Genomic DNA, 27,945 nt, shown 5'->3' with positions numbered 1-27,945 from the left:
AAAAAGTTTAACATACTTTATTTAAGCGTTCAAATAAAATTTGAGTCAAACCCGTCAAATTCGGTAATTTTTATATAAATGTGAAGAGTTTAAACCGAAAAAAAATTTTATTGTCCAAAAAATATTTAACTCGAAATTTACTTTAAAAGTGAAAGGACCACTTCTAGATGTAAAAAAAAAAATTTTTTGTCCAAAAATTTTCTTTTTTTTTAATCTAAAAATTAGTATATATATCTTATTTCATAAGCAATTTATTTAAAAAATAATAATAATTGAGATTTTATAAATATAATATACCAAACATAACAGAAACTTTTGAAATTATACCTGCAGATATTTTTCGGCTCAAACTAATGTGGATTCGAAGGATATTAAAAGTGATACGAAAATTTCACAGTTAAAAAATAGTTCGTCATTTATGATGAATATTTTTCGTGGAAAAATGGTTTCAGCGGAAGTTTTCCCATACCCTGACGTATTGGTGGCAGATGAAAAAGAACTAATTTTGAGTTTAGTTGATCCATTTGAAAAATTTTTTTCAGTAAGTACAAGTATTAATCTTAGCTGCATGATAAGATATTTTCGTTAATGTAAATATGAATTTATTACTTTAAAGGATATATAGGGTAAATTTGGATGGTATAGATTGATTTCATTACTTAAGCATACTCGAGAACATGATTCAATGCAATTTCGGTTTATAACTCACACATTCGCCCATATATGAGTATTCGTTAAAAAGCCTGCTAGAATACGGAAAATCATTATATACATATATGTAATTTATGGGAAATGGGGTAATTTGTCAACAGATTTCACACATTTTCGGTATTAAACTATAGTATTTTTAATATTATACGTTCTCTTAATTTTCCTAATTGACCGATATATATACCTATATAAGGTATAAAGCCAACAAAAAGTGTGTAATGTTTATATTAGTTATTAGACTCGATTTTACTCATTTGTGACAAAAGGGCATATATCACTAATATACCTTATCTATTTTATCTGTACAAAGTCAGCCGTAGGTACCGTACGGTGAAGTTTACGTATTCGACATTTGGGGTTTGAAAATATGTGGCCCGATTTCCTTCGTTTTTGGAAAAGAGATGGCATATTTTGAAGGCCATATATTTTTTTTATATACTCTACGGTGAAATAATCAGATGGATTTTAAAATTTTATGGGAAGTAGGCTTTATAGTAGACCGATTTCGCCCGTTACCACAATGTAACATAAGAATTTCAGGGTAGAAGGCACCTGTGTACCAAGTTTTATCACGATATCAAAGCTATGGGTGGTGGTTTGACTCCTGGTACGCCATTCACTGAGAGTCGATGAAGGTGTTAATGGCTTCACTGTGAATGGCTTGTCTATAGTTCGTTGCGTCCGAAGTCCGTTCGGCGTACTATCTAAGGTCGTCGACGTAATTACCTCTTGATGTTTCTAGGAGGCGGTTCCGCTTAAAGCAGACTACTGCAGAAACTGCTTCGAGAGGAGCTCGTTATGTTCCTCAACTGGAAGGAAAAGGGCCTCACTGTGCAGATGTTCGATTGGGGACATCAAGAGGCATCCCGTGATAGTCCGGAGTGCTGTGTTCTGACAGGTTTGGAGCTTCTTCGTCTGCGTAGCAATACATCCAGGCGACCATATTGGGTCTGCATAATTTAGGACCGGCCGCCCGATTGCCTTGTATGTTGCCAACAACGTTTCTTTGTCTTTTCCCCAAGAGTTGCCGGCAAGCGTTCTGAGGATTTTGTTGCGGCTCTGTACTTTGGCAGTTATCGCGGTCGTATGAGGAGTGAAGGAGCACAGACGTAAGAATGTAACGCCTAAAATATTAGTATTATTGACTTCGGAATTTTTGTGCAGTCGACTGGAATATTCAGATCTAGTCTGTACTCCTTCCTCCAGTTTGTGAAAATGGTCTCTGTGGATTTAGTGGGGGAGAGTGTCAGACTCCATGCAGAGAAGAAGCGAGAAAGTTTGGAGAGGTAGCTGTTTACTTTTGAGCACATGCCATCGATTCCATTGCCCGACGTCACGGAAATTCCTTCTGGTGGTTGGGGGAGTTGATTGATTGATTGATTAATTTTGAGGTATGCACCGCGACCTACGGTCTATTGTGCCCTCCCCTAAGTCATATCGTGTCATCTAGGCCCAGCATATTGATAAATTCCAAAATTCTGCTGGGTGCTAGTGAGGCGATACAATCCCTGTGTGGAAACATGGATCCCAGGGCCTTGATTCTGCGTCTGCAGACTGCTGTGCAGTTCATCAGCAGATGTTCGGGGGTTTCCGGCTCTATGTCGCAGAACCGGCAGTTTGCAGAAGAGGCTATGCCCATGTTAAAGAGATGCTTCTTGAGCCTGCAGTGGCCGGTGTAGAACGCTACCAGTAGCCGGAATTTGTTTCTTGGGAGATTAATTATGGCATTGAACCGCTTGAGGTCGTAACCCCCCATTAGCAGTCTGGCATGGTGCATGCCCTGGAGTTGTTGCCAGTGTATCTCCCTGTCTGATCTTTCCTCCCTGCGGAGGAACTCTTTGATGGTATGTGGACCAACCGCTAAGTATGGTTCCGGCCCTACCATTCTTGTAGAGGCTGCAGAGCGAGCTAACTCGTCGGCTAGTTCGTTCCCAGCTATACCCCTATGGCCAGGCACCCAAATAAGGTGCACTCGGTTGTGCTCAGATAGGCTGTTCAGCCGTTCTATGCACTCCATCACTAGGAGAGATCTGACCTCATAGGCATTGATCGCTCTTAGTGCCGACTGACTATCGCTGAGTATAGCGATACTTTTATTGCGATAGTTGCGCTGGAGATTTATTCCTACACACCGACTTATAGCATAGACCTCGGCTTGGAATATGCTAGGGAAACTTCCCATGGGAATGGAGAGTTTGGTGCTTGGCCCAGCGACCCCTGCACCAATCCCCTCCTCCGTTTTCGACCCGTCGGTGTACCACTTGATGGTGCAACCCTTTAGCAGCAGGTCTAGTGCAGAGTCCTTCCACTCAGATTTGCTGCCAAGGGTTACTTGGAACTTCCTGCTGAAGTTTACTACTTTGGTAATGCTATCCCTTGGGAGAAGGGCTAGTGGTATTTCCTCACTTAGCTCTTTCATCTGCTGGGATGAGATTACCTTCCCTTTGCCAGCTCCCTCTGCTGTCATTTGGAGCAGAGTTCATTTGGCTGTCTGTTTGATTACCAGGTGTAGCGGTGAAAGTTCTAGCATGACATCTAGTGCTGCGGTCGGACACGTTCGCATTGCTCCCGACGCGCAGATGCAGGCAAGTCTTTGCAGCTTCGACAGTTTAAGTCCTACCGAAGTCTGCGATGCTTTCGAACCCCACGATACCGCTCCATACGTGATAATCGGTCTCACAATCATGGTGTACATCCACCTGATAGTCCTTGGGGAGCACCCCCAGGATTTTCCAGCAAGTCGGTTGCACACCATGAGTGCTTTTGTAGCTTTGGTTAGGGTCTGGTCCACGTGCTGATTCCATCGCAGTGTGGAATCCAGCGTGAGTCCCAGATACTTGACCGTGCTGGACATCTCAACCACTCTGCCGTCCAGGGATATATTCCTGAGGCCCGGCAGTGACCTCCGTCTGGTGAAGGGAATGATTGTAGTTTTAGCGGGGTTGATATTTAAGCCAACCCCCCTCACCACCCCTTTGCCAGTCCCAATCCCCTCTGAACGATATCGCAGAGTGTGTCTTCAAATTTTCCCCTAGCTAAGATAACAATGTCATCCGCATATCCCTGACAGCGGATTCCATTGCTAGTCAGCCGCTCAAGGAGGTCGTCTACAACTAGGCTCCAAAGTAGGGGGGATAGCACTCCGCCCTGTGGGCAACCTCTTGTTGTACCCAGACGAATTTTAGTTTCGCCTACTGCGGCTTCCGCCACCCTAGTGCGCAGTACGGCTTCAATCCATCTGCGCACTGGTGCTGCCACACTCCTTTTTTCCAGTGCTCTTGACACGCTCTCGTGAGACGTGTTGTCGAAAGCACCTTCTACGTCGAGGAAGGCGCATAGCGTCACCTCGCCCCCATCTAACGAATTCTGGATCTCTGAGGTTAGCTGGTACAGAGCAGTGTTAGTTGATCTACCTGCTCTGTAAGCATGTTGCTTCTCATGAAGCGGTGAAGCTTTCAGCACCTTCGATCGTAATTCGTGGTCTATGATCTTTTCCATACTTTTGAGTAGGAAGGAAGTAATACTTATTGGCCTGAACGATTTCGCCAATGAGTAGTCTTTCCTCCCTACTTTGGGTATGAAGATCACCTTTGCGGTGCGCCATGGTTCTGGGATAGATGCCAGCGCTAGGCTATCCCTCATCAGCCGAACAAGGTGGGGCAGTAGCACCTGCCCCCCCTGTTGCAGAAAAGCTGGAAGGATTCCATCCGCACCCGGTGACATGTATTTTTCAAAAGAGGCCAGAGCCCACTTGATGGAGTCTGCAGTGAAGAGCTGTTTTGCGACTGTCCAGTCCAAGCGTGACGGCCTTCGTTCGACCATAGGTCGAATCTGGTCTTCATGAATCGTCTCCGGGAAAGGCGCTAGTAGAAGCGCCGTAGCTCTTTCTTCTGCGCTGGACGTATAGGTCCCATCAGATCGTTTGATCGCTAGTACTGTGTCCGTCTTGCCTCTAGCCAGAGCCTTATGCAGTCTAGCTGCCTCTGGGGTAGAGGAGACGCTCTCACAGAACTTCCTAAAGCTCTTCTGTTTCGCCGTCCTAATCTCCTTATTGTAGGTAGTTAGGCTGCATCTGTATTCCTCCCAGTTTCCGGTGCGCTTAGCCTTATTGAATTGGGGGAGTTTCAAAATGTAGAAATTAAAAAGTAGTTGGAAGAGGACACTGTCCTGCGGAACCCCCTGTTTATTTCTTCTAAGTTTGGAGTTTTGACCTCGAAACAGTACGGATGAATGTCGACCGCTCAGGTAGTTCATAGTCCACCGCTTCAGGCCTGGAGGGAGCGTTGATTGTTATAGGTCCTCAAGTAGCGTTGTGTGATTGACTGTGTCAAAAGCTTTTAACGTGTCCAACACTACGAGGATCGTCCTTTCGCAGGGTGGCTTCTGGCTTAGGCCATGAACTATCTGGGCGTTTATGACGTTAAGTGCAGTGGTGGGGCTGTGCACTTTTCGGAAGCCATGCTGATGTTCTGCTAGACACAGGTGGTGAGTGAATGTCGGGAGTAGCAAGGCCTCAAGTGTCTTCACTACTGGGGAAAGGAGAGTTATCGGGCGATAGGACTTCCCTTTGTTGGCGAGTTTCCCAGGTTTCAGTAGCGGGACCACTTTTCCAACTTTGTACACATCGGGTATTTGAAGCTTACTCCCGTCGATCCTAGATGTTTTAGCATCAGCATGCTTATTCCGTCTGGGGCAATGGACTTAGACAATTTGGCCTTTTTGATGACACTCTGAACCTCCCCATCGGTGACACATCGTTTGGCCTAGTAGGTTGTTGTTGTTGTAGCGGCAGAATTTAGTCGAGTTGACAGTCCTTGGCCGGAAAAAATCCGGGTTCGTTCCGCTTACGTAGATCCGACTATTATGGGAACGGTGGTCTTGTCGGTCGAAGGGTGCAGTGTAAACTGCAAGCTAAAATAGCTCGCGCACTTCTTCGGGTCCGAGGAGGCATGGCCATCGAATTGAATTTCAACCCGGTCGTCATGTTTTCTCGGATTAGCCAAGGCCTTAACAGTAGTCCAAAGCTTACTTACACCGGTGGAGAGATTGCAGGACTTCAGGTGCTCTATCCATTTTGTCCGCTCATGTTGATTTACCATTTACCGAATCCCCAAATTGAGAACCCTTATTCGGGGAACACATAACGTCCGTAGGAGTGGGTTGTGCGTTGAAGTGCTCTTGGTAAATTTTGTGAAGCCGACCCAGTTAGCTTTGTTAAAGTTGTAAAAGTAAAGTCGGGAGGTTTCTCGATCGAGATAATTATGGACAGATGGTCTGATGCGAAAGTTAGCATAGGTCGCCAGGTTATGCTATTTATCAGACCACCGCTAGCGATGGTAATATCAGGCGAGCTATTACAGGTGTCCATAATTCTGGTGGGGGCTTCGTCATTCCTTGTGCAGAATATCGAATCGTCAATCTGTGCCGCCAGCTCCATCCCCCTACGATCGTTTGACAGGCAGGAGTGCCAAAGATCGTGGTGCGCGTTAAAGTCACCTAGCACCAAATGGTTTTCACCATGAAGTAGCGCACCTATGTTCGGGTGATATCCTGTTGGGCAACATGTAACTGGGGTGGATGTATATATTGAATATTTCCAGCTCGACATCTGGGGGGTTGGTCCGACTGGGAGTCATGTTGCCTAGAGCTCCTTAGGGCCGTAGAGGTCCTTTCTTGGCCACTCGACTGGAGTGGCGGCACAGTGCGCGAACATGGTGCAGATTGCACAGCCGTTAAGGCTGGTGTCTCAGTATTGCATTGGCAGCATGGTTCCAACTGGAATTCGTGTCATCGCTCTGTCTTTATAGATTAGTTTTAGTTGTTACAAACAATTTTTAGATTAACAAAACTATTATTCTATGTAGCTACATGTTGCGAGAGTATAAACACATTTGGTTTTCTTCGTTTCTACTGCGTATATCGGAGATTACAATATGTTTTGTGTTTTATATATGTAGTTCGAATTAAAGAAGTATTGTTTAGAAATAATAATAAGCAAAAAAAATTTAATAGAAAAAGATAAATAAATATGATTAAAAAAAATAAAAGTTATTAAAGTACTGCTGGAATGGCAAAAAATATGTTGGTATGTATTTTCGTTTAACACTAACCTGAAAATGTCTTAACAAATTTGTATTAAAAAAGTAGCTGCTCTTGAAACAATACAACAAAAAAAGTATGCAGACAGGTTCTGTAATTCACTTCCGAATGAATTTCAAGCAAATCAACTTTCAATCCGACATATCGTGTTCTATATTTCACTTTCATTATTTAATTTCCACATTTTTTTTCAAAATAACTTTCGAGTGGAAATGAGTGATCTGAAAAACGTATTCACAAGAAAATATTCGGTTGTTATTTACTTAAAATCAATTGTGAAAATTTGGTGAGCGCAAACATGTAAGTAAATTTAAGTGGTAAAAATATTTAAAATAGTAAATTGATGAGAACGCAGATCACAGTCTGAAATCAATATTCGATTCATGGAAGTTCATAAGGACAAAGCCCGAAACTTTGTGAAGGGTGACAAAAATAAAGTCGATGCGCTTTGGAAGGAATCGGTTACATAGCTTAATAGAAAGGTTGTTTTTTTGAGACATGTGTATGTGATGGTCGTTCGGCTTCAATTCTTCCACGAGTTAGATTTTGTAAGCCAATATCCTTCTACAAAAACTTCCCTAAAGTGGATGGGCACAGCTCCAATTGTTGCGCGCGATGGCGGATGAATTCATTCGAGTCTTCTTCTGCTCCACAGTAGCAATAGCGTCTTTGGTATACACTGTACGGCGTCTCGTATTCTTAACTAGAGGAAACGTGGTGCGAAATCGATCCATGGTTGCTCGAATCTCGAAATTATTACTTTCAATTCTGTAAAAAGTATTGCCTAATTGAAAACCACATATCTAAAAAAACATCTGTTACATTTTCCATTAGAAATATCTATTTCTGGCGGGAAAAAGATTTTGCAATTCTAAAGAAGTTTTCTTAAGATAATCAGGTTTGGACGGATTGGAAGTTTTTCATTAGGACAAAAGTTGTTTACAACATTCCTCAAGCTACAGAGACTGGAAGCAAAGACGAGAACGAAAATAAAAAAATTTCTCGTTTTTCAGAACACCAAAACCAAATTCACTCGTTATACTTTCGCAACTTGTTGCTACAGAGTATAATAGTTTTGTTCACCTAACGGTTGTTTGTATCACCTAAAACTAATCGAGTAAGATATAGGGTTATATATGCATATATAAATGATCAGGATGAAGAGACGAGTTGAAATCCGGGTGACTGTCTGTCCGTTTGTCCGTCCATCCGTCCGTCCGTCCGTGCAAGCTCTAACTTGAGTAAAAATTGAGATATCTTTATGAAACTTGGTAGACATGTTTCTTGGTACCGTGAGACGGTTGGTATTGCAGATGGGCGTAATCGGACCACTGCCACGCCCACAAAACGCCATTGAGGCTCCGCAATAAGATACAAGACTGTTATTTGGTACACAGGATCACATTAGGGAGGGGCATCTGCAGTTAAATTTTTTTTAAGTGGGCGTGGTCCCGCCTTTAATAGGTTTAATGTGCATATCTCCTAAACCGCTAATGCTATAATAACAAAATTCACTGGAAGTTTTTAGAACCTCTACCTACAGTGTGAAAATAGTTGAAATCGGGTGGCAACTCCGCCCACTCCCCATATAACGGTACTGTTAAAAACTACTAAAAGCGCGATAAATCAAGCACTAAACATGCCAGAGACATTAAATTTTATCTCTGGGATGGTATGAGATGACTTTATAGGAACCGCGTTCAAAATTAGACAGTGGGCGTGGCACAGCCCACTTTTAGGTGATTACCCATATCTTGAGATCTGCTTAACCGATTTCAACCAACTTCGGTGCATAAAGTTCTTTTCATGTGTCTATATCATAGTGCGAAAATGGGCGAAATCGGACTACAACCACGCCTACTTCCCATATAACACCATTTTAAATTCCATCTGATTCTTTCACTTTCCACTATACAAATCAGGCAACAATGACTGTATTGGGATAAAACTTTGCGTGAATAATGCGATTAAAGTATGCCAACTTGTGGCCAAAAATTGTCTAAATCGAACCAAAACTGTTTAAGCCCCTAAGTACTAAATATGTGGACCCCAGTGCCTATAGTTGACCTTCTACCGAAAATATCAGTCAATCCACAAAGAAAACTCAAACGAGTATACTATTTGACTTTGCAAGAGTATAAAATGTTCGGTTACATCCGAACTTAGCCCTTTCTTACTTGTTTTAGTATTCATTTTAATTTCCCCTTTCACTCGGATTCCATAACCTACCTGATGATCAATAAAGCGAAAACGCAATGCTCAGCGATAACTTGTCTTTAACTTGAGACAAATTATCAATTTGTTAATAGAACTAGCCATATCTTTACATCAAAGAATAAAATAATTTCACGTTTTTGAAGAAGGACAACATAAAAATATCCTGAAAAATTTGAACGATAATCAACAAGGATAGGTATTGAAAAAAAGATAATACATCGAATAAAAGAAATCGCTTAACGCTGGAATCTTGAAAGCGAAGACTAGCGAAGTTTTAAAGCACAATTTGCTTCTGTAATCAAAACTCTAACGAAAACCTCGAGAGAAATGTGTTATTGAATGTCACAATGACAGATAAACACTAGGGCCGTACAAAGAACATCACGAGTGAATCGCAAATAAACCTGTTTTTTTTAGTCGATACCAGACTTTAACGCACAACAGAAGGTACAACGTGTGAATTTTTTGTGGTCTTGTTATTAAATTAATTAAAGCAGGGGTGATTACGCCATAGTTCACTTGACAATATTTTTTACAACAAGTTGCATGTTTAAGAACAGCACTAACAAAACCACAGTTATAAGGGGCACCGACTTTGAAAACGTCAGTTGTGTGGAAAACCTTTTCAGGTTAGGTTAGATCAGGTGTAGAAATATTCGTAACTTGGGGCATATCATGCATTCAATAAAAAAAGGGAAAAATATTAAATAATAAATTGAAAAACCTTACTCAACATAGACCCCTTTACCCAGTGAACCAGTGTACGCACAATAGTGCATTTGTCCACCCTTTCAATTCTAGTCGGCACTACGCACAATCGACCCGTAGTAAAAAGCAATTAATAACGAATAAGGAGCTATATATACATATCCAGAGGTAAAAGAATTTTAATAAACTTGAATTGAATGAATATTTATTTGCAAATGTTTTACGTATCGCATACGATTTGCTGTCACTGCCTCATTCTTCGGCTTGTGTTGAGCGGATACTTAAATTTAAATATAAATTTAATCAAAACAAAATGTAGAAATAAGTTAGCTATCAAGGCGGCACATGTCCTTGATTCAGACTTAAGACTTTATTCGATGTTTGTGCTAATGAATTGTTTAAAATAAAATTTATTTTTTTAAAGAAAGTTTATTCGAACTTGATTATTTTCGGCATTCAACTACATTTTCAGCACTCAACTACATTTTCAGCACTAAATTCGGCACAATTGAAAATTATCAAATACCATCCCTGCTACGTACCATAATAAAATATAGGGTCTACCAACAAGAACGACGTGATGTTAAAATGAAATGAAGCACTCAAATTTGGTCAAAATGGGTTCTGTTTTTCTTGTTATGCAGATAATTTTATGCCATTTATGATTTGATTAAATGTCGGCCAAATGGTCACCACGGCTTCTTTCCGGCTAAAATGCTCTGGTGTTTTTCGGCTCCTCGAGCGTTGCTGGTTGATTACTGAAAAACTTTGTATTAACTACTCCCAGCGAAAATAATCTAGAAGCGTTAAATCGCATTTTTTTGGCGGCTATTTGACTGGGTCATTTTTCGAAATTAACGAGTCGCTAAACTTTGAAGCAATGTGTTCATGTTTCGACGTGAAACCTGAGGTGACGCACCGTCTTTTTAGAATTAGAGATCGGACGTATCGATTTTATCAAATTCCGAGAAAAAAGTCCGTCAAAATCATGTCATAACGCTTGCTATTGATGGTAACGGCAAGAAATAAGGCCCGTTGAGGCTGCAATTCCACAATCCGCACCAAAAGATCAGTTTTTGGGGATGCAATTGCTTTTTCTGAACACGAGGGTTTGGCTCACCCCAATAGTGACAATTTTGTTTGTTGACGAAGCCATTAAGCCCGAAATGGCCCTCTTCTGAGAAGACGATTTTTCGATAAACGTGAATTTGTGAATTTTTCGGAGAAAGTGAATTGGTGTAATAATCTTGAACAATTTCCAAGCGTCATTCCAAAGTGAAACGTGACATGATGAAACGGCAAACCTTACTGTACACACTGACAACATTTGACACAAATCCGTAAGCATGGCCGCGACGAGCTGTCAAAATCAAGTCATCCATATTGGTAGATGCTATAGATATACATGTATAAAATATACGTATTAGTATTAGTAAAGTGCAAAATGATTCTTTTTATTTCATAAAATAGAAAAACGAAATTTTAAAGAAATAAATACCAAAATTATAAAACGGATAAAATTATAGTTTAAAAGTATATTAATGAATGAATATAAACAAATTTAAACATATACATATGTATACACAAAATTACAAAACTAATTTTTATTAATGCTACGTCTAATTTGCATACATCAATTCAGTTCACAGTCAAGTCACATGGTGATGGAGTAATGTTATATCCAAATTGACCTGTGTGTATAAAACGACTTTGGTTTTAAAAACATATTTTGTAAGCATTTTGATGTGCATGTAATTGCTTTAAGGTAAGCAACTTTATTTTGCGGGTGTTGAGGTTGTATTTGCTGTTCGTACTTATTGTATTTGAGGTTGTTTCTTTAATAATTTTATTATTTGTATTGTTTGCTTAACATTTTTTTACCATCGACTTATTACGGTTAACGACTCCACGCCATGCTCAGGTATAGCTATAATGGGTGCTCCTTTGAAACCTTTGAAGAGGGATCTTGCGTGAGTGAGATTTGTGGTTTTCGCTCACATTTTTTAAGTGAAATTTGCAACTTTTACAAGTGTTTGCCATAAACTACCCATATTATGAGCGCTTAGATAGATGCGATAAGTGCGGCCTTTGCTTTTTGTAAGGCTGGGTGCGTCACTGTATCACATTGGAAGTATGGTGATCCCTTAACTTTAATTTTGAATTATGAGGTGTCGATTTTTCGAATTTCTAGGACAATTATGTTGCGGACGATATTATGTATGGACGTAGACGATTGTGACCAAGAATAGGGAGATTCGACTATGGTTTAGATTGTTTGACCATTTTTCTTGGCGAAAGCGGGGTCGAAATTATTATTGCGGATAATGCGGATATTGACACAGTAGGATATGAAAACTGGTCAGGTATCGCATTCCATTGGATCCTCTGTGTTTTTATGTTGTACTGCCCTTTTCTAATTTAAAGAAATTAGTGTACAACAAATTTTCTTTGGAATATTTAGTTATATATTTGGATGATTTGGTTGAATTATATATATTTGTGTTTTTAACACGGGTTGTCAGAAGAAGCTTTGACTTGGTTTTTTGTGACAATTTGTGAAGTGTTGGAAAATTGTGGCTTTGGTGATAGTCGTACGACGTACCGGCCATTATTTGATCGAGTAGTTGTGGCTTTGTAGAAGTCTTCATAATACTGATCTTCTGGGGTTGTACTTGATATGAGGGGGCTTCTCGCAAGATTGTAGTTTATGCCCTCTTGTGCATAGTTCGCATGAGGATGTCAACGATTTCGTTTTGTAAAAGCTTATGTTTAATTTGTTTTTGCTACTAGCTTGGGGTCTATTGAACCTTATTTTATGTCGTGTTGAACAATTTTTGTTTTAATTAGTTTTTTTTTGTCTACCCTTTCAGCGATTTCGTACTGGGTAGTTAGAAAGTCTTTCATTTGTGGCCACGTGGGGCATTTCTTTCGTGATGAGAGGGATTGCTCCCATGTCGATAGAACCGACAAACAATTTGAAACAGTGGATAGTAGTTTAACAAATTCTTCACTGGTTTCTTTTTGAACTTTCGTTTTGATTTTGATTTAAGAGCTTCCCAAGCCAAATTAAAATTATCGTCATTTAGTGCGAACTGTTTTACTGTTACGCCTAATTATACTCTCGCAACCTGTTGCTACAGAGTATAATAGTTTTGTTCACCTAACGGTTGTTTGTATCACCTAAATTTAATCGAGTTAGATATAGGGTTATGTATATATAAATGATCAGGATGAAGAGACGAGTTGAAATCCGGCCGTCCGTCCGTGCAAGCTTTAACTTAAAAATTGAGATATCTTTATGAAACTTGGTAAACACGTTTCTTGATACCGTGAGACGGTTGGTATTGCAGATGGGTGTAATCGGACCACTGCCACGCCCACAAAACGCCATTATTCAAAAACAAGTAAATTGTCATAACTCAGCTCCACAACAAGATACAAGACTCTTATTTGGTATACAGGATCACAATAGGGAGGGGCATCTGCAGTTAAATTTTTTTCTCAAAGTAGGCGTGGTCCCGCCCCTAATAGGTTTAATGTGCATATCTCCTAAACCGCTAATGCAATAATAACAAAATTCACTGGAAGCAAATGTTTTTAGAACCTCTACCTACAATGTGAAAATGGGTGAAATCGGGTGGCAACTCCGCCCACTCCCCATATAACGGTACTGTTAAAAACTACTAAAAGCGAGATAAATCAAGCACTAAGCACGCCAGACACATTAAATTTTATCTCTGGGATGGTATGAGATGACTTTATAGGAACCGAATGTATTGCTTTATTTAATTTAATTATTAAAAACCGCTCTTTTTCTTTAATTATAATTTTTATGTCCTTATGTTGGGGTATATAGGTACACCCTAATATAATATATGGACTTGTTTATACGCAGTTATGTTCTTTTGCAATTGAGAACTCGTTGAACAGATCAATGTGCTTTGTACATAAGTATGCACGAATTGTTTGTGCGTATGTATGTTTGTGCTTATTTTGAGAGCTCGTTAAAGAGATCAATGCCTTTTTTCATACTCTCGCAACTTGTTGCTACAGAGTATAATAGTTTTGTTCATGTAACGGTTGTTTGTATCACCTAAAACTAATCGAGTTAGCTATAGAGTTATGTATATATAAATGATCAGGATGAAGATACGAGTTGAAATCCGGGTGACTGTCTGTCCGTTCGTCCGTCCGTGCCAGCTGTAGGTAGGTAGGTAGGTAGGTAAAGTGGCTGTCATTCGACACACTTAGGCCTTTAGGAGGCCCATTGTGATACCACTGGGACTGTGATCCCCTCACTCTATTGGCTCCTCTCTGAACCACCCCGTACTTCTGATGAACTTCATCAGTGAGACAAGTTTTATCTGTGCAACCTCCGAGACGTCGTCAAGAAACCCACGACCGGTGGTTGCGATTCTTTTCCTATATAGTGCTGCGCAATCGCATAGAAGATGTTTAATGGTCTCCTCCCCTTCTACTTCCTGACAGCTTCTACAATAGTCGTTATATGGCGCGCCAAGTCTACTTGCATGTCTGCCTATTAGACAGTGGCCTGTTAGTACTCCTACGAGAGTTCTTATATCATTCCTCATTCTTGCCACGTTTGCCTGCTGGTTGAGCAGGTCAGGAATTGATTCCACTGACACTCGGCTATATTAATGACATGTTTGTCGACTAGGTACCTACACGTAGGCAGAGGCATATTTATGTCCACCTTACCAGGATCTAGTTGTAGGGTGGTGCTGGTTAGTTCATCTGCTACGCAGTTCCCAGGGATGTCACTGTGTCCTGGAACCCATTGCAGATTTACCGTGAAATAGGATGACAGATCCGCTAGAAGATCATGGCAATCCTTCACTGTCTTCGACGAAATCCTATGAGACATCAGAGATTTCAAAGCCGCCTGGCTGTCTGTATATATAAATACACTTCTTGTTGTGATTACGCTTTTTGTTAGTACAAGAAGGCTTTCTTTAATTGCAGTGACTTCTGCTTGGAATCTGGTCCCGGCGTTTTATAAGGCTTGAAGCTACCTATTGCTCAATAAACATTGTCATCTGACACTATGTCTAGCGGAGGGGACTCTGAGCCTACTTCACTCTCCATTATATGCTCCCCTATGAGGTTCTCGGAACTGTCTGGGAAGTGAGTATCCATTAGTAGGCCCAGAGTCTCTTTACTGGATTCCGTCCAGCTGTGATCTGGCTTCTGAAGGTATCCGATGCTATGCTTCGACTGTGTCATTATCTTTCTCAGTCGGGACACTTCTGCCGTATTTTCGATGTCATTACAAAAAGATTTCCACGAATTTCTTTTTGCTTTTCTTACCTTCTTTTTGTATGCCCGAAGGTGGTTATGATAGTTATCCCACTCTATATCTTCTTGGGATAGTTTGGCAAAATTGAATTGCTTCCTGCAATTTTTCTGCATGTTCTTAAGTATTGGGGACCACCAAAGAGGTCTAATTCTTCCCCTACTGTACGTTAACGGACAAGCTACCTCTAGTGCTTGACGACAAGAATCTGTGAATCGTTTAACGAGGATGTCTAGGTCCTCTTTCTTTTCCGGTTGGAATGGTGGAATCATAGGAATACGCTTTTTTAGCTCCTGCATGTGCATCTGCCAGTTCGTTTTGCTATGATTCCTAAATTTCTCTTCCCTAACTACATTTTCTTCAATTATACACTCAATGTAGCGGTGGTCTTAGAAGGAGTGTTCTTCCAATAACCTCCAATGTGTTATTTTATCCACCAGTTCTTCCGATACCAGTGTTATATCTAATACTTCCTGTCGGTTTCTGGTTATAAATGTTGGCGTACTACCTGTGTTACATAACAAAAGCTTACTTCCTATTAAATAATTAAAGAGCAACTCACCCCTTTCATTAATATGCTTGCTTCCCCATAGAGTATGGTGCGCATTGGAGTCGCACCCAAGTATAATCGAACACTTGGATGCTTCGGCTTCTCGTACCAGCTCTTTGAACAGCTGCGATGGTACTGCTACCTCGTCGTACGGCATATAGCATGATGCCAGCCGGTATTTATTCTTGCCCGTCTCCCAGCTTACCACCGTAGTGTCGTTACTACTGTAACTGTGTAATAAAAGCTTTTTAAGCTTTTTGCTAGCCAACATACATGTCCTAGGCTTACCTACACAACCATTCGCGTATAGATTATATCCTGGTGTCCTCAGACCGCAAATACGCCCTCCGTTAACCCATGGCTCCTGAATGAGGACAAAGTCAGGCCGTTCTTCTGCCATGAGGTTAACTAGGGCTAGAGACGCTAGTTTGCTGTGGTGTAGATTAATTTGGAGAAGACGCATTAGTTATTGTCTTCTCTGCATCATTATGAGAGTCGCTTAAAAGCTCACTCTCAGTGTAAAGTTTAGAGGGTCTGTCCGCAAGCTCAGACCCCGAAGTACACTCACCTTGATCTGTGATCTCTGCGTCGCTCGAGGACTCCACTGGATCTTCCTCGACTTCGCACTCCGATTCCGATGCCAAGTTTTCTCCTGCATCGGCGTCTGATTTGTAGGTCATAACCTTTACTTTTGTGAATCCTTAGTTGATCTCTCCGCCACTTTTCGCTAGCGGTTCCACGGATTCTTTTGTTAGAAGCAGCAGAATCTGCATTGTGGCTCGTTTCGTCTCCACACCAGATTCCGCTGCGGGGTCGTCAAAGGCCTTGACGAATCTCCATCCCCCAGTTGGCAGATTTGGGTTGCAGGCTCTTATGAGCTGCATTATTTGGTCCGGCTGCGATGGTGTAGCCGGGATCCATACCCTTGCCCTCGGTCGGGATGGGATATCTTTCCTGTCTCCCGCCACTAATTTGGCTCCGGGGTAGACCTCCCCTACCTTAGATATTGCTGCTTTATATAGCTGGACCGATCTCTCGTCGTCACACGCTATCATCTTTATCTGCCCTTGATACCATCCGGCATCCGCACATGACGGGGGTGGACCTGGATTGCTTAGTAGCACTTCCAAAGCCACATTCGTCAGTGCGGCTTGCACCCATTTCCATTGGGCTCTGGGAATTTTTCCTTCGGGGTCACCCTCATCCAGTACCCCAATGACAATGCGGTTCCGGGCCACATCAGCAAAAGATCTTAAGGGCGTCACGCCCTTAGTTTTCGGTCTCTTAGCTGACGGCTTAGCCTCTTCAGCGGACCTTTGTCTTTTTGTTGCCACTACTGGCGCTTCTAGCTTGAAGTTAGGTAGAACAGCTCTCGCGCAATCAATGGATTTCTGGAGCTCCTTTGTGAGTTCCTCATTGGTTGGCGCCACCTTTTTCAACAGGTATGCAGCGCGTCACCTCTCTGCATACTTTGCCTTTGCTGGGTCATCAATCCTAAAGGAAGGCCACTCTCTGGCTGACCCACTGCTGGCAGTATCGCTTTTGGCATCTCCCTCCTTCTCCTGCTTAGCTGCCAAGCCGTGGCTACAGGGGTTGGTATGGGCTGCCACCAGCGTTGCTGTTTTCGTGGCGCCAGACTTGGCTACTGCAACCTTAGCATTTGCCTTTGCTCCAGGACCAAGCTTCGCTCCTGTCCTCGCTTTGGCTGTTGTCGAGCTCGTGCCAAACGCTGCTCTGGAAACAACTCGCTCCCTCCGGTCTTTTTAAAGGAGGTCCGGACTCCATTTTGTTTTTGTTACTATTGTTGTTATTATTTTGGCTCATATTATGGCTCATATTTTGGACTTACGAATGTAGGGGAAAGTATGTCCGCTTGCGCATAGCCCCCGCTACGCAAGTAAGGCTATCTTATTACGGAGGGCGCCAGGTATCCGTAAGCTCCGTGCGAGACTGGGCTATTTAAGGACCCTCAGCCAGGTTGATCTTCGACACGGGTCACATGACACCTTGATCCAGCCCTTTATATACCTCCTACCATGGTAAGACCTCCTATCTGGATGCTGCACTATTGAAGAGTACCGAAAACCCAGATAGGAAGCCTGACCTTAGCTAGATACCTCACTACTAACGTCGTGAACCTGTGGTATCTATTTCCAGTCGGCACCCTCGTGGAGGGTTCAGCGGAGGATTTTTGCCAACCCTCCCAGCTGTAACTTGAGTAAAAATTGAGATGTCTTTATGAAACTTGGTACACATGTTTCTTGGTACCGTGGGACGGTTGGTATTGCAGATGGGCGTAATCGGACCACTGCCACGCCCACAAAACGCCATTAATCAAAAACAAATAAATTGCCATAACTAAGCTCCGCAATAAAATACAAGACTGTGATTTGGTACACAGGATCACATTAAGGAGGGGCATCTGTAGTTAAAATTTTTTTTTAAGTGGGCGTGGTCCCGCCCCTATTAGGTTTAATGTGCATCTTAACTGCTAAAGCTATAATAACAAAATTCACTGGAAGCAAATGTTTTTAGCACCTCTACCTACAGTGTGAAAATGGGTGAAATCGGGAGAAGTATGTAACTATATTGAATATATTTTGTTGTGTAGATTATATTTATTTTGTATCGCTTTATTACCGTTTAATTATTTGTGAATTTTATGATGGTGGTGTTCCAGGTGTGGTGTGTATTAGTAGGGTGCGCTAGTTTTTGCCGAGTAGAGTGGTGTGTGTGGTTACTGAGGCTTAGCTCATTTAAACACTAACAAAACATCCTAAAGGTCCCAAAGGTACTATTAAAAAACTGCAAAATATTTAAATACAAGTTCTATATTTGTGAAGAGGTCGTCTGACTATTATGGAAAAACTGAAAACGTAGATAACAAGATAAGAAGCGGGAGGAATCACGTGACATCTAAAAGTGAGGACAAAGCTATTGTTATCTTTATGAGAAGAAACCACTGCTCAGTAGGAGAAGCTATAAAAATTTTGTTTAAAAAGGGATAAGAGATTTATCTAAATGCAATACAAAACAGACTTCACAGATCTGGCATCAAACGCCATACTGGAATCAAATTCCTACTTTTAAAAACACACATTTTAAAATGGTTGCAATGCAGGAAAATAACAACCGTGATTAGAGCTATGTAATAATTACTAGATGAGCCTATTTTAATATTATTCAACCCCTTGAGACGTGTTTTGTTAAGAAAAGGACAAATATTTTTTCAAAGGAGTGTTAAGCACCCCCAAATAGTGCATATTTATGGATGTTTCTGTGCTCGTGGATTAGGCGTTTTTGGGTGCTTCACGGAAAATCTGAACACTGTTAGAAGAATAAAGATTGGAGCAAGTATTGAATAAACGTCAACTAAAACTAAAAAGTGAAAAATAATTCTTGATATAAACTGATAGTAATATTGCCCGAAAAATACTTGGGAGAAAAGTATGGTATGCTCGATTTACGAAAATGCACAAACTATCTCATATATGTATATATAATATATACAATTTTACATATATTCAAAGTCCTCATAGGCAATTATCCGGCAATACCCCTTGTTCTTTGGCAAACAAAAACAAGCAGGATTGTATACAAAAAAAAGCGCATTGATCTTTCAATTGAATAAAAAAAAACAAGCTGTACAAAGCGCATTAATCTCTTTAACGAACTCTCAATTACAAAAGAACCTAACTGCGTACAAACAAGTCCATATTAGGGTGTACCTACATTCTTCAACATAAGGACATAAAAAGTATTAATAATTAAAAGTGCGGTTTCATGAAAAAAAAAATATATATATATCTAATAATAACAAAATCATATCGCAAGTAAATTCAGTTTACTTGGAAAAAACAATTAAAAGGTTATATATTAATAATTCATTGAAACATTATATAAATAACATAACAAAAATGGTTAATGGCTACAAAAGTCAAACTACACCTGTAGGAGCTACACGCTCAAAACAGGTTGCCAAATTCATTTCTGAGAGTGACAGATTAACACGATACAAGGTACGAAGGTGGTAATCACTTGGCGCTACGTCCGGGCTATATGGTGGATGGATACCTTCCAACCTTATATATAAGGTTGTCAAATATCTCCCGCTTTTTTGCTCTTCATTCAATGCTTTATAAAAAGTGTTACAGTGATCGGATTTAGTTAAAATATGCGCCGTTTTGTTCGATGATCTGTTTCCATCTAGACGGCAACTTCATAATACCTTCCTCGTAGAAGCCCCCCTCCTCATTTGCGAAGAATTCGGACAGCCACTTTTCACAAGCCTCTTTTGAGTTCAACTTCACACCACCAAGGGCATTCGCCATGGACAGGAACAGGTGGTAATCACTTGGCGGTACGTCCGGGCTATATGGTGGATGGATACCTTCCAACCTTATATATAATATAATATAATATTTATATTTATTTTTCACTTTTTAGTTTCATGTGCTTTAAAAGCATGTTTTTATGGGTTTTTAAACTGTATTTATTATTTAGCCACACGTAGTGTTTTCATTTTCTTTAAGGAGTAAATTGTTATTCAGATGACAGTATGGAAGTTGATGCAGTTGCATAGTTCCATGTACAGTTTTTTGCAGGATGGATAGTTGAAGATTTTATCTGTACAAGTCTATACTTGTTTTTAGGCAAATTTTTTTTTGTTGATTCTTTTGTCAGTACCATTCAGTTTCAGTGCGAAATACATACAGGTGAAGCTAATAAAAGCTACAATATATAAACATAAAGCATAATATTATATAAGCTGACAATGAAATAAATTATTCGTTACGAACAAAACCGAGTGATTCCAAAACTATAAAGGACACATGTAAAACATGTGAAAACCTGAAAATAAACAAACCGAATTCACACTTAGTAAAGAAAAGAGGAATTGCAACCAGAAACACAGGGTTCTATGATGGCTATTCAGGATCAGGTGATAGCGACGAGAAACTTTTGTAAACACATTATAAAAACCCAACCATCGTATTAGACAAATGCCGTTGAATAATGTACTCGTTTGCACTCACCGTTTATATGCGTTTATTGAAAGAAAAAAAAATGAAAATAGATTTTCCGGTGGTATCCGCGTTGTTTATTAGGAAAAAAAGTATATAAAAGTTAAAAATTCCACTTAAGGCACTCGGGCGAAAAGTTACTGCGATCGGCTCGAATGCGTACGAAAAAGAAGGGGCTCTGGTCCTGTGTTCGTCCCGTTTGAGTGTTGGGTTGTGTAGAGTTGTAATGTGATGTGATGTGTATGTGTGGGTGGTCTGCGTGGTATGATGTCTGCAGGGGAGGTGTGTGTTAGTGAGTAGAGTCTTCTTGTGGATTGTCTTGATGTGGTGTGTTGGCGCTCAGTAGCGTGTATGGAGGGGAGGGACGTAACTCATCTAGCCAGCCGTAAATGCAACATACACATGGAAACTTTACACCAAATAGTATCATAATTTCCAATACTTGCGGGAACACAATAGGCACAAAGATACGATATTATATTAATATATTAATTAATATATGGTCAACATAATCGGCCTACTGAGCGTACTATTCGCAACGCCATCACTCATCTTAAGACTCAGCATTCATTATTGGATAATATTCGACCGAATACACCACGTCCAACAAACAGTGAAGAAAATATAGCGGTCGTAGCTCAGAGTGTACAAGAAGACCGTGGACCGTTGCATCAACTCGGACTAGAACAACTTGGCGCATTTTACGTCGACATCTTATAATGAAAGCGTACAAAAAACAGCTTGTGCAAGAACTGAAGCCGCTCGACCTTCCCAAGCGTAATCGCTTCGCTCGATGAGCTCCAAGAAGATCCGACGTTTTCGAGTCAAATTTTGTTTAGTTTTCTGGCTCAATCGGTATGTAAACAACCTGAAGAGATTCAAGAGCTGCAATTTCATTCAGAAAAAGCAACGGTTTATTGTGGTTGATGCCGGTGAGAACGTAATCGTCAATGGGGACCGTTATTGCACCATGATAACCGACTATTTGATGCCCATTCGGGTCGGGTCTACGTAACCGGAACGGACCCGGAGTTTTTGGCCAAGGACTGTCAACTTGACAAATTTCTGCCGCTACAACAACAACAGCAATTTGATGCCTTGAATTAAAGCTCGTGGTATCGGCGTCATTTGGTTTCAACAAGACGGCGCCACTTCCCACACATCGTTAGACTTTTCCCTGTGAGTATATTAAGTAATATTATTAAAGTCTTAAGTCAATGCGGACAATCCTGCTTCCATTCAGGCCTTGGAGCAAAACATCACGCGTGTCATTCGCCAGTTACCAGTGGAAATGCTCGTACGAGTCATCGAAAATTGGACTCAACGGATGGACCATCTGAGACGTAGACGCGACTAGCATTAAAAAGAGATCATCTTCAAAAATAAATGCCAAAGAATGCTCTGTCGAATGATAATAAACAGTGACCATTAATTTTGAATTTTCTGTGTTTTTTTCTTAAAAAAGTAGGGAACCTAGGGGAAGAGTGATCCTCTTTAGTATCTGCAACAGAAATTACATAAAACGTTTGTTGAATACTTTAAAATAATTGAAATAGAAGGAAAACCACATACACAAATACAAAATGCGGTTATACTAAAAACATGTCACATGGTTACATCCGTTTTGAACAACTAAAAGATTTCAACAACTAGCTATAAAATCATTGCTGGATATATTTGTGTGTATTTGTCACAATTCATGACACTGTCAATAATTTTATAAGATTTGCTTTCGTTATTTCTATTAAATTTTTATTTTCATTTTACTTTACAAAAATCAGAAAACATTAAACAATTTATAATATCAGTTTTGTTTTGAAAAATAAGGATACATCGTAGCCTTTTATGAGCTTTTGCTTTATAATTTTCCAGTGCACAATATCTTTTTAAGGATAAGCAATAATCTGTCATAATGGTGTTATCCCATCAACCTTGTTACCTTTTTCATCTTTGATATATCCTAGTTGAACCGCTCTTTCTGTTTCTTACTATAATTTTCTAAATTTTCCGAAAATTCAATTGATTGCGGATATTGCCTAACTTGATACTCATATTTAATTCTAGGATCTTAAAGTTTATCAACATATTTTGTACAAGTTCTTCATAATTTGGTGTTTTATGATTACTTAGGAAAATTTCGACTATCAGCACTATAATTTTTTGGAAAAGTTGTAACTTTAATAAAATCTATATCTTTCATGCATAGTATTTGAGGACCAACAAATGCCTATGGCTGACTTTTGACCGATAATAGCGGTCAATGTCTAAGGTATAACAATGAAACTTAGAAACAGCCAAAAATATTTAAAATAGGGTCATTGGTTACCTTAGTTCCCGTATACTTAACATAAAGATTTTCAAAATTCTGTTTCACTTAATACCATACATATTGGTCGGCTTTTAATGAAACTCAGGGAGCATCTTTCCCTGGTAACAATTTTTGGAAATTTTAGAGAAGAATAATTAAAACTTCTGGGAAATTATCTTAATGTGTAAAAAAAAGCATGGTATAGCTGAAAATTTAAGAAATGTAAAATGTAAAATATTCGTATTCAACTCACACCCGTTGATTGGACGAATTGTGATAAATGCACATGCAATTTAAAAATAAAAAATTGTCATCAAATCAGTCTAAACTTGCTGAAATATATGTATGTACAAATTAAAGCCGTACGTACAGGCAACGCCTACTAGTATACCATTTGATCAAATTTAGCCCGGACTGACAGAAAATACTTTTTCACGCATTTTAATACAAATCTTTATTATACAAATGCAACTGAATCAATACAAGCATACCAACGCTTAATCCAATTCGACATGTACTGTTATCTCTTTGACGCCAACACTTCGATTTTCAAGCACTGTCTCTTTAACTTTTTCGATGTTATCATCATTAACAGAGGTGGATGGGCGGCTCGTCAGTTTTCGATGACTTCAATCTTCATTGATTGCTTTGTGCCATTCAAATACTTGTGTTCGTAATAAAGTAGCCTCCCCAAGTAGCCTCTGCAACATTTTCAACCATTCCGTAGCCGTGATACCACTGTAAACACAAAATTTCAAGCGAACTCCTTGTTTAACTTGTAATGTTAAAAGTCCGAGATAAAGAAATGTACATATCATATTCCCATATCATTGGAAGTGGGAGCGTAAATCAGCTCCTCCACTTTGACAGTTGACAGACAAAAATATACGAGTATGTGAAGGAGTGATTTGTTGCCGCCGTTCAAGATCACTAATAAAAAATGTAAAACAATAAAAATTAAAGAAAACGCGAAATTTAAATGTTCTCGATAATCTGTTTTGTGATGTGATGCATCACAGTAATATTTTCAAGTGAAAATGACTTAAAACAATTATTAATTGAGTCTTAACAAGTTTAAATCATTTTATTAAGCATTGAAAGGTCAAAAATCAGTTGTTTCAATATACCATAAAATCATAAAAAAAGAAATCTTTAAATAGTTTCTCCATATATTAAATGGCCAAACTATAATAATTTTTAAATGTAATTAATGTTAGGAGTTTTAATTTAAATACCCAAAAACAAATCTGGCAACAATGCAAAATGTTATAAAAACGCTAATTTTGAAGCGCTTTCACCTTCATAGCTGGTAAAAATCGCCAAATCGTGGACCAAACTCCGTTGTATTTATAATTGTAAAAACATAAAAATAAAATTGTTTTCAATTATTTGCTATTTTTAGAATTTATGATCCTGCGACAACCAAAAATAGTAATTCTTGGTCAAATAAAAACCTTAAAGCGGAAACAAATTTTTATATACATAGCATCTTAAAAATAATTAATTTCGAAATTCATTAAAATCCGCCATTCCACATTGTTGCAAACTATTAAAAACCTTCTCCTTTAAAATTTATTTTAAGCGCGTGCACATTCAATGATAATTTATTTTCAATTCACATTTAAAACTATTTCTTAGTTTCATGGTAAATTAAGGACATTTTTCTTCCACTCCATTGTAATGTAAATTTTTAGGTAAAGCGTGTTGCTTATGAGATATTTTCTAATATATTGATATCTACTACTATATGGGGACAGTGCCATCTCGGGCTGATTTAAATTCACAATTTTTTTTAGTAATTTGTATTAAAATGGTTCTTCAGTATACACCCCCAAATCATGGCCTTGACAATATTCACGCACATGCTTCGGTTCCAACTCCGACAAAAGGCTTACTAATGGATTCAAACTTATTAAATTTGCGTTCATCGAGGGGCGCTACTAACCTTGTGCACACTGACCGTGCCTCCAAGCTGGTTAAGAAATACCTAACTGCGTTATCCATGTACTCTCCTCGTTCGTTCTACTGGATAGCCTAAGGTCGATCGCAAGATATCAGTAAGGCTAGCTTCTCCCTAGTTGTGAGGTTTATCATGGGCCATATTGGATGCTAGCTGCAGAAGCTGTATGGAAGAAGACGAGGTAGAAATACCTCAACACTTCCTTTTTGATTGACTCGCGTTTGCGAGATTAAGGCTTAAACACTTTTGACCTCACACTTTCAGATATCCCACTGAGCTGGTGGGAACAGAAATTAAATGCTTATAGGCCACAAGGCACTGTGTCGGCTTATAAGATCGGATACAGGAGTTCTATTTTTATGGCTTCATAAAGGATATTATATAGTAGTCCAAGTGCGATCGTCATCTTGAGTCAGCCATCGAACCTAATCTAACCTACAAGATCAGCTTGACGTAAAATGCTCCTTAATGTCTCAGGATTGTCAACTTTTTCAACTTCGTTTTTTCCTTATTATAAACTTTCTATGAAAAGTGCTTCTTAATAGACTCATCTACGCGACCGATCACCATCGATATGTAAAATACATTTAAAAATATTCTAGTTTAAGTACAAATTTAATTGTTAATATTGTACTTAAGAAGAAATATTTTGGAATGTTTTTGTTTGTTTTTAGAATTGGAAACTACTGTTCTTGAGCTTGTTTTAACATTTTTATAAAATAAAAATATATAAATATAAATATAATATAGAATTACTTTTTAATAAATGTGTACCTGAAATAAGTTGTGAACCCCTTCGCAAGGTGTTACAAAAGAGTTTAGTTCACTTAACGGATATTTAGTGCATCTAAACCTTTTTGAAATAAATATAGGGTTAGGTTTGGTAAATAAGCTGATTACTCGTAAGGTCACGAATAATCCTACTTGGCTAGTAGAGACGCTTGTCTGTTGTAATGCCCAGAATTCCTAGGTATGGGTCAAAAAAACTGTCGCATACAAATTTATTGAGGCGGATAATATCAATTCCAGCCAATTCGCCGAGTTCGTAAAAAGTTTGGCAACCGAGATGCTTCATCTTTAGTTTGGAGAAAGCTGGTCAGTGGAGAAGAAAGTATCTAGATGTTTTCATCTCATCTTCCTCATTGCGAGAGTGACACGTATGCGATGTGAGCTTTGCTAAGAGTTAGTAGTTCAGTGGACTTTTATGTTCCACTCTGGAGCAGAAGGCTTTCGCATCTCCACAAGCGCTGTTTGCTGAGTTTACGCGAAGCCCATAGATCCAGAGTGTAAATGCACGAAGACGAGAGAACCCCCGTTCGTTCCCAACCTGACATAATTGGGGGGCCTTTTCTTGCAAGGTCATATGCTTTACTATTTCCGACGATTCCGTTGACAAGTTTAATATAGAAGTTGATGGTTGATGCTACTACTAGTGAGGTCGTGCACACCTTAATTAGATTTGAGTGAACTGTCAGCGAACTGAAGGCCTGTATAGCAGCTCTGCTATCAGAGTGGATGCATACTTCCCTAAAATAAGCTGCACTTCGGAGAAGTACATCTTCTGCTACCTTGATGGCTGTCACTTCTGCTTGAAAGACACTACAGAGGTCTGGCACTCTGAAAAAAATATTTGATTGAGAGCTTCCGAGATAAGAGTACCATTGAGCTTCGATTCATCCGTTAAAAAGCTCTCGCAGATATGTGCCCGGAGAAGATGAGCTAGGAGTAGGTTCCGCCGATGCAGTCAAAGTTAGAGAGTATTTCAGAATGTGCCTCTTTGGAACCCTTAATGTGTCCAGTTTCCCGGAGTCGGAAAGCAACCTTCGGAGTAATGCATCTGCCGGCTATTCCACGGGTGCTATACCTTCTGCTCAAATATAAACGAGACTGGCTCAAACAACAAAAACGGTTAATTATTCTTCAATATTTATTTTATCCTCTTCAAAATAGTCACCATTAGAGGCGATACACATATGCCACCTTTTTTTCCAATCTTCCTAACACTTCTGGTAGGCCGCTTTAGGTATGGCTTTCAGTTCCTTCTTCGAATTCTCTTTTATGACTTCAATCGACTGAAAATGCTTTCCACGAAGCGGCAATTTGAGTTTAGGGAAAAGAAAAAAGTCACACGGTGCCATGTCGGGTGAATACGGTGCTTGCGGAACAATATTTACGTTGTTTTTGGTCAAATAATCGCGTACAAGACGAGACGTATGAGCTGGATTTTGGAACAAGTCGAGCAGACACACGTCTCATGCCCAAAACATCGTGAATAATGCTATGAGCGGATCCATTTGATATGTTGAGCTCACTAGCTATCTCTCTTTCAGTCACACGACGATTTTCCAACACAATTTTCTTTACTTTTTCGACGTTTTCTTCGTTTATTGACGTTGCTGGACGACGATCATAGGGCAAGTTCTCCAGCGATGTACGGCCGTCCTTGAACGACTTATACCAATCAAAAATACGTGCACGTGATAGGCAAGACTCCCCATATGCCTTCTGCAACATTTTCATTGCGTCCGTCGCACTTATTCCATTGGAATAACAAAATTTCAAACAAACTTTTTGCTCAACGTTAATTTCCATAGTAAAATTCGAAAAACACACTCGAGGTTGACTTGTTTATAGTGCCTTAAAAGAAAAACTATGTGACAGATCGCGCTCAAATTTGACATGTAAACATATAACAGTCCTGCCAACCTAAGCAAAAAAAAGTATGGCCATATGTCATGTTCTTTTCGAGTTATGGATAAAGTCTCGTTTTGCGTTGAGCAGAAGGTATGTATAATGGCATTAATTCCCATCGTTGGTATTGTACGCAGTGCAACACTGATCCCAATGAGAGCAACAACCACCACCTACACGTACCTCCCTCACCCCCAGGATCACCACCGGACACCCGAAATAAACGCGACTTTAAAATATAATTGCAATGGACTCCAGAGTAAGATCGAGGAGATAGTTGCACTTATGAGCCGGGAACGCATACTGATAGTTGCAGTTCAAAAAACCAAGTTAAACGGTCGCTCAGAACTTCTGAGCTTTGCA

The 27,945-nt window shown here is 39.7% G+C and overlaps 1 protein-coding gene across 1 annotated transcript in view; it reads left to right on the top strand.

The window, feature by feature from the left end:
- Positions 1-27,945, top strand: part of Acadvl (Acyl-CoA dehydrogenase very long chain) — a 123,365-nt gene that overhangs the window by 81,741 nt on the left and 13,679 nt on the right. The window contains exon 2 of the mRNA XM_070106664.1: positions 334-541. Within this exon, the coding sequence (XP_069962765.1) occupies positions 334-541 (208 nt within the window). The remainder of the gene's footprint in view (positions 1-333; positions 542-27,945) is intronic.

This window comes from Bactrocera oleae, chromosome 3 (assembly GCF_042242935.1).
Source record: "Bactrocera oleae isolate idBacOlea1 chromosome 3, idBacOlea1, whole genome shotgun sequence".
In the NCBI taxonomy this organism is placed as follows: domain Eukaryota; kingdom Metazoa; phylum Arthropoda; class Insecta; order Diptera; family Tephritidae; genus Bactrocera; species Bactrocera oleae.
This window is presented reverse-complemented; position numbering and strand designations above follow the sequence as displayed.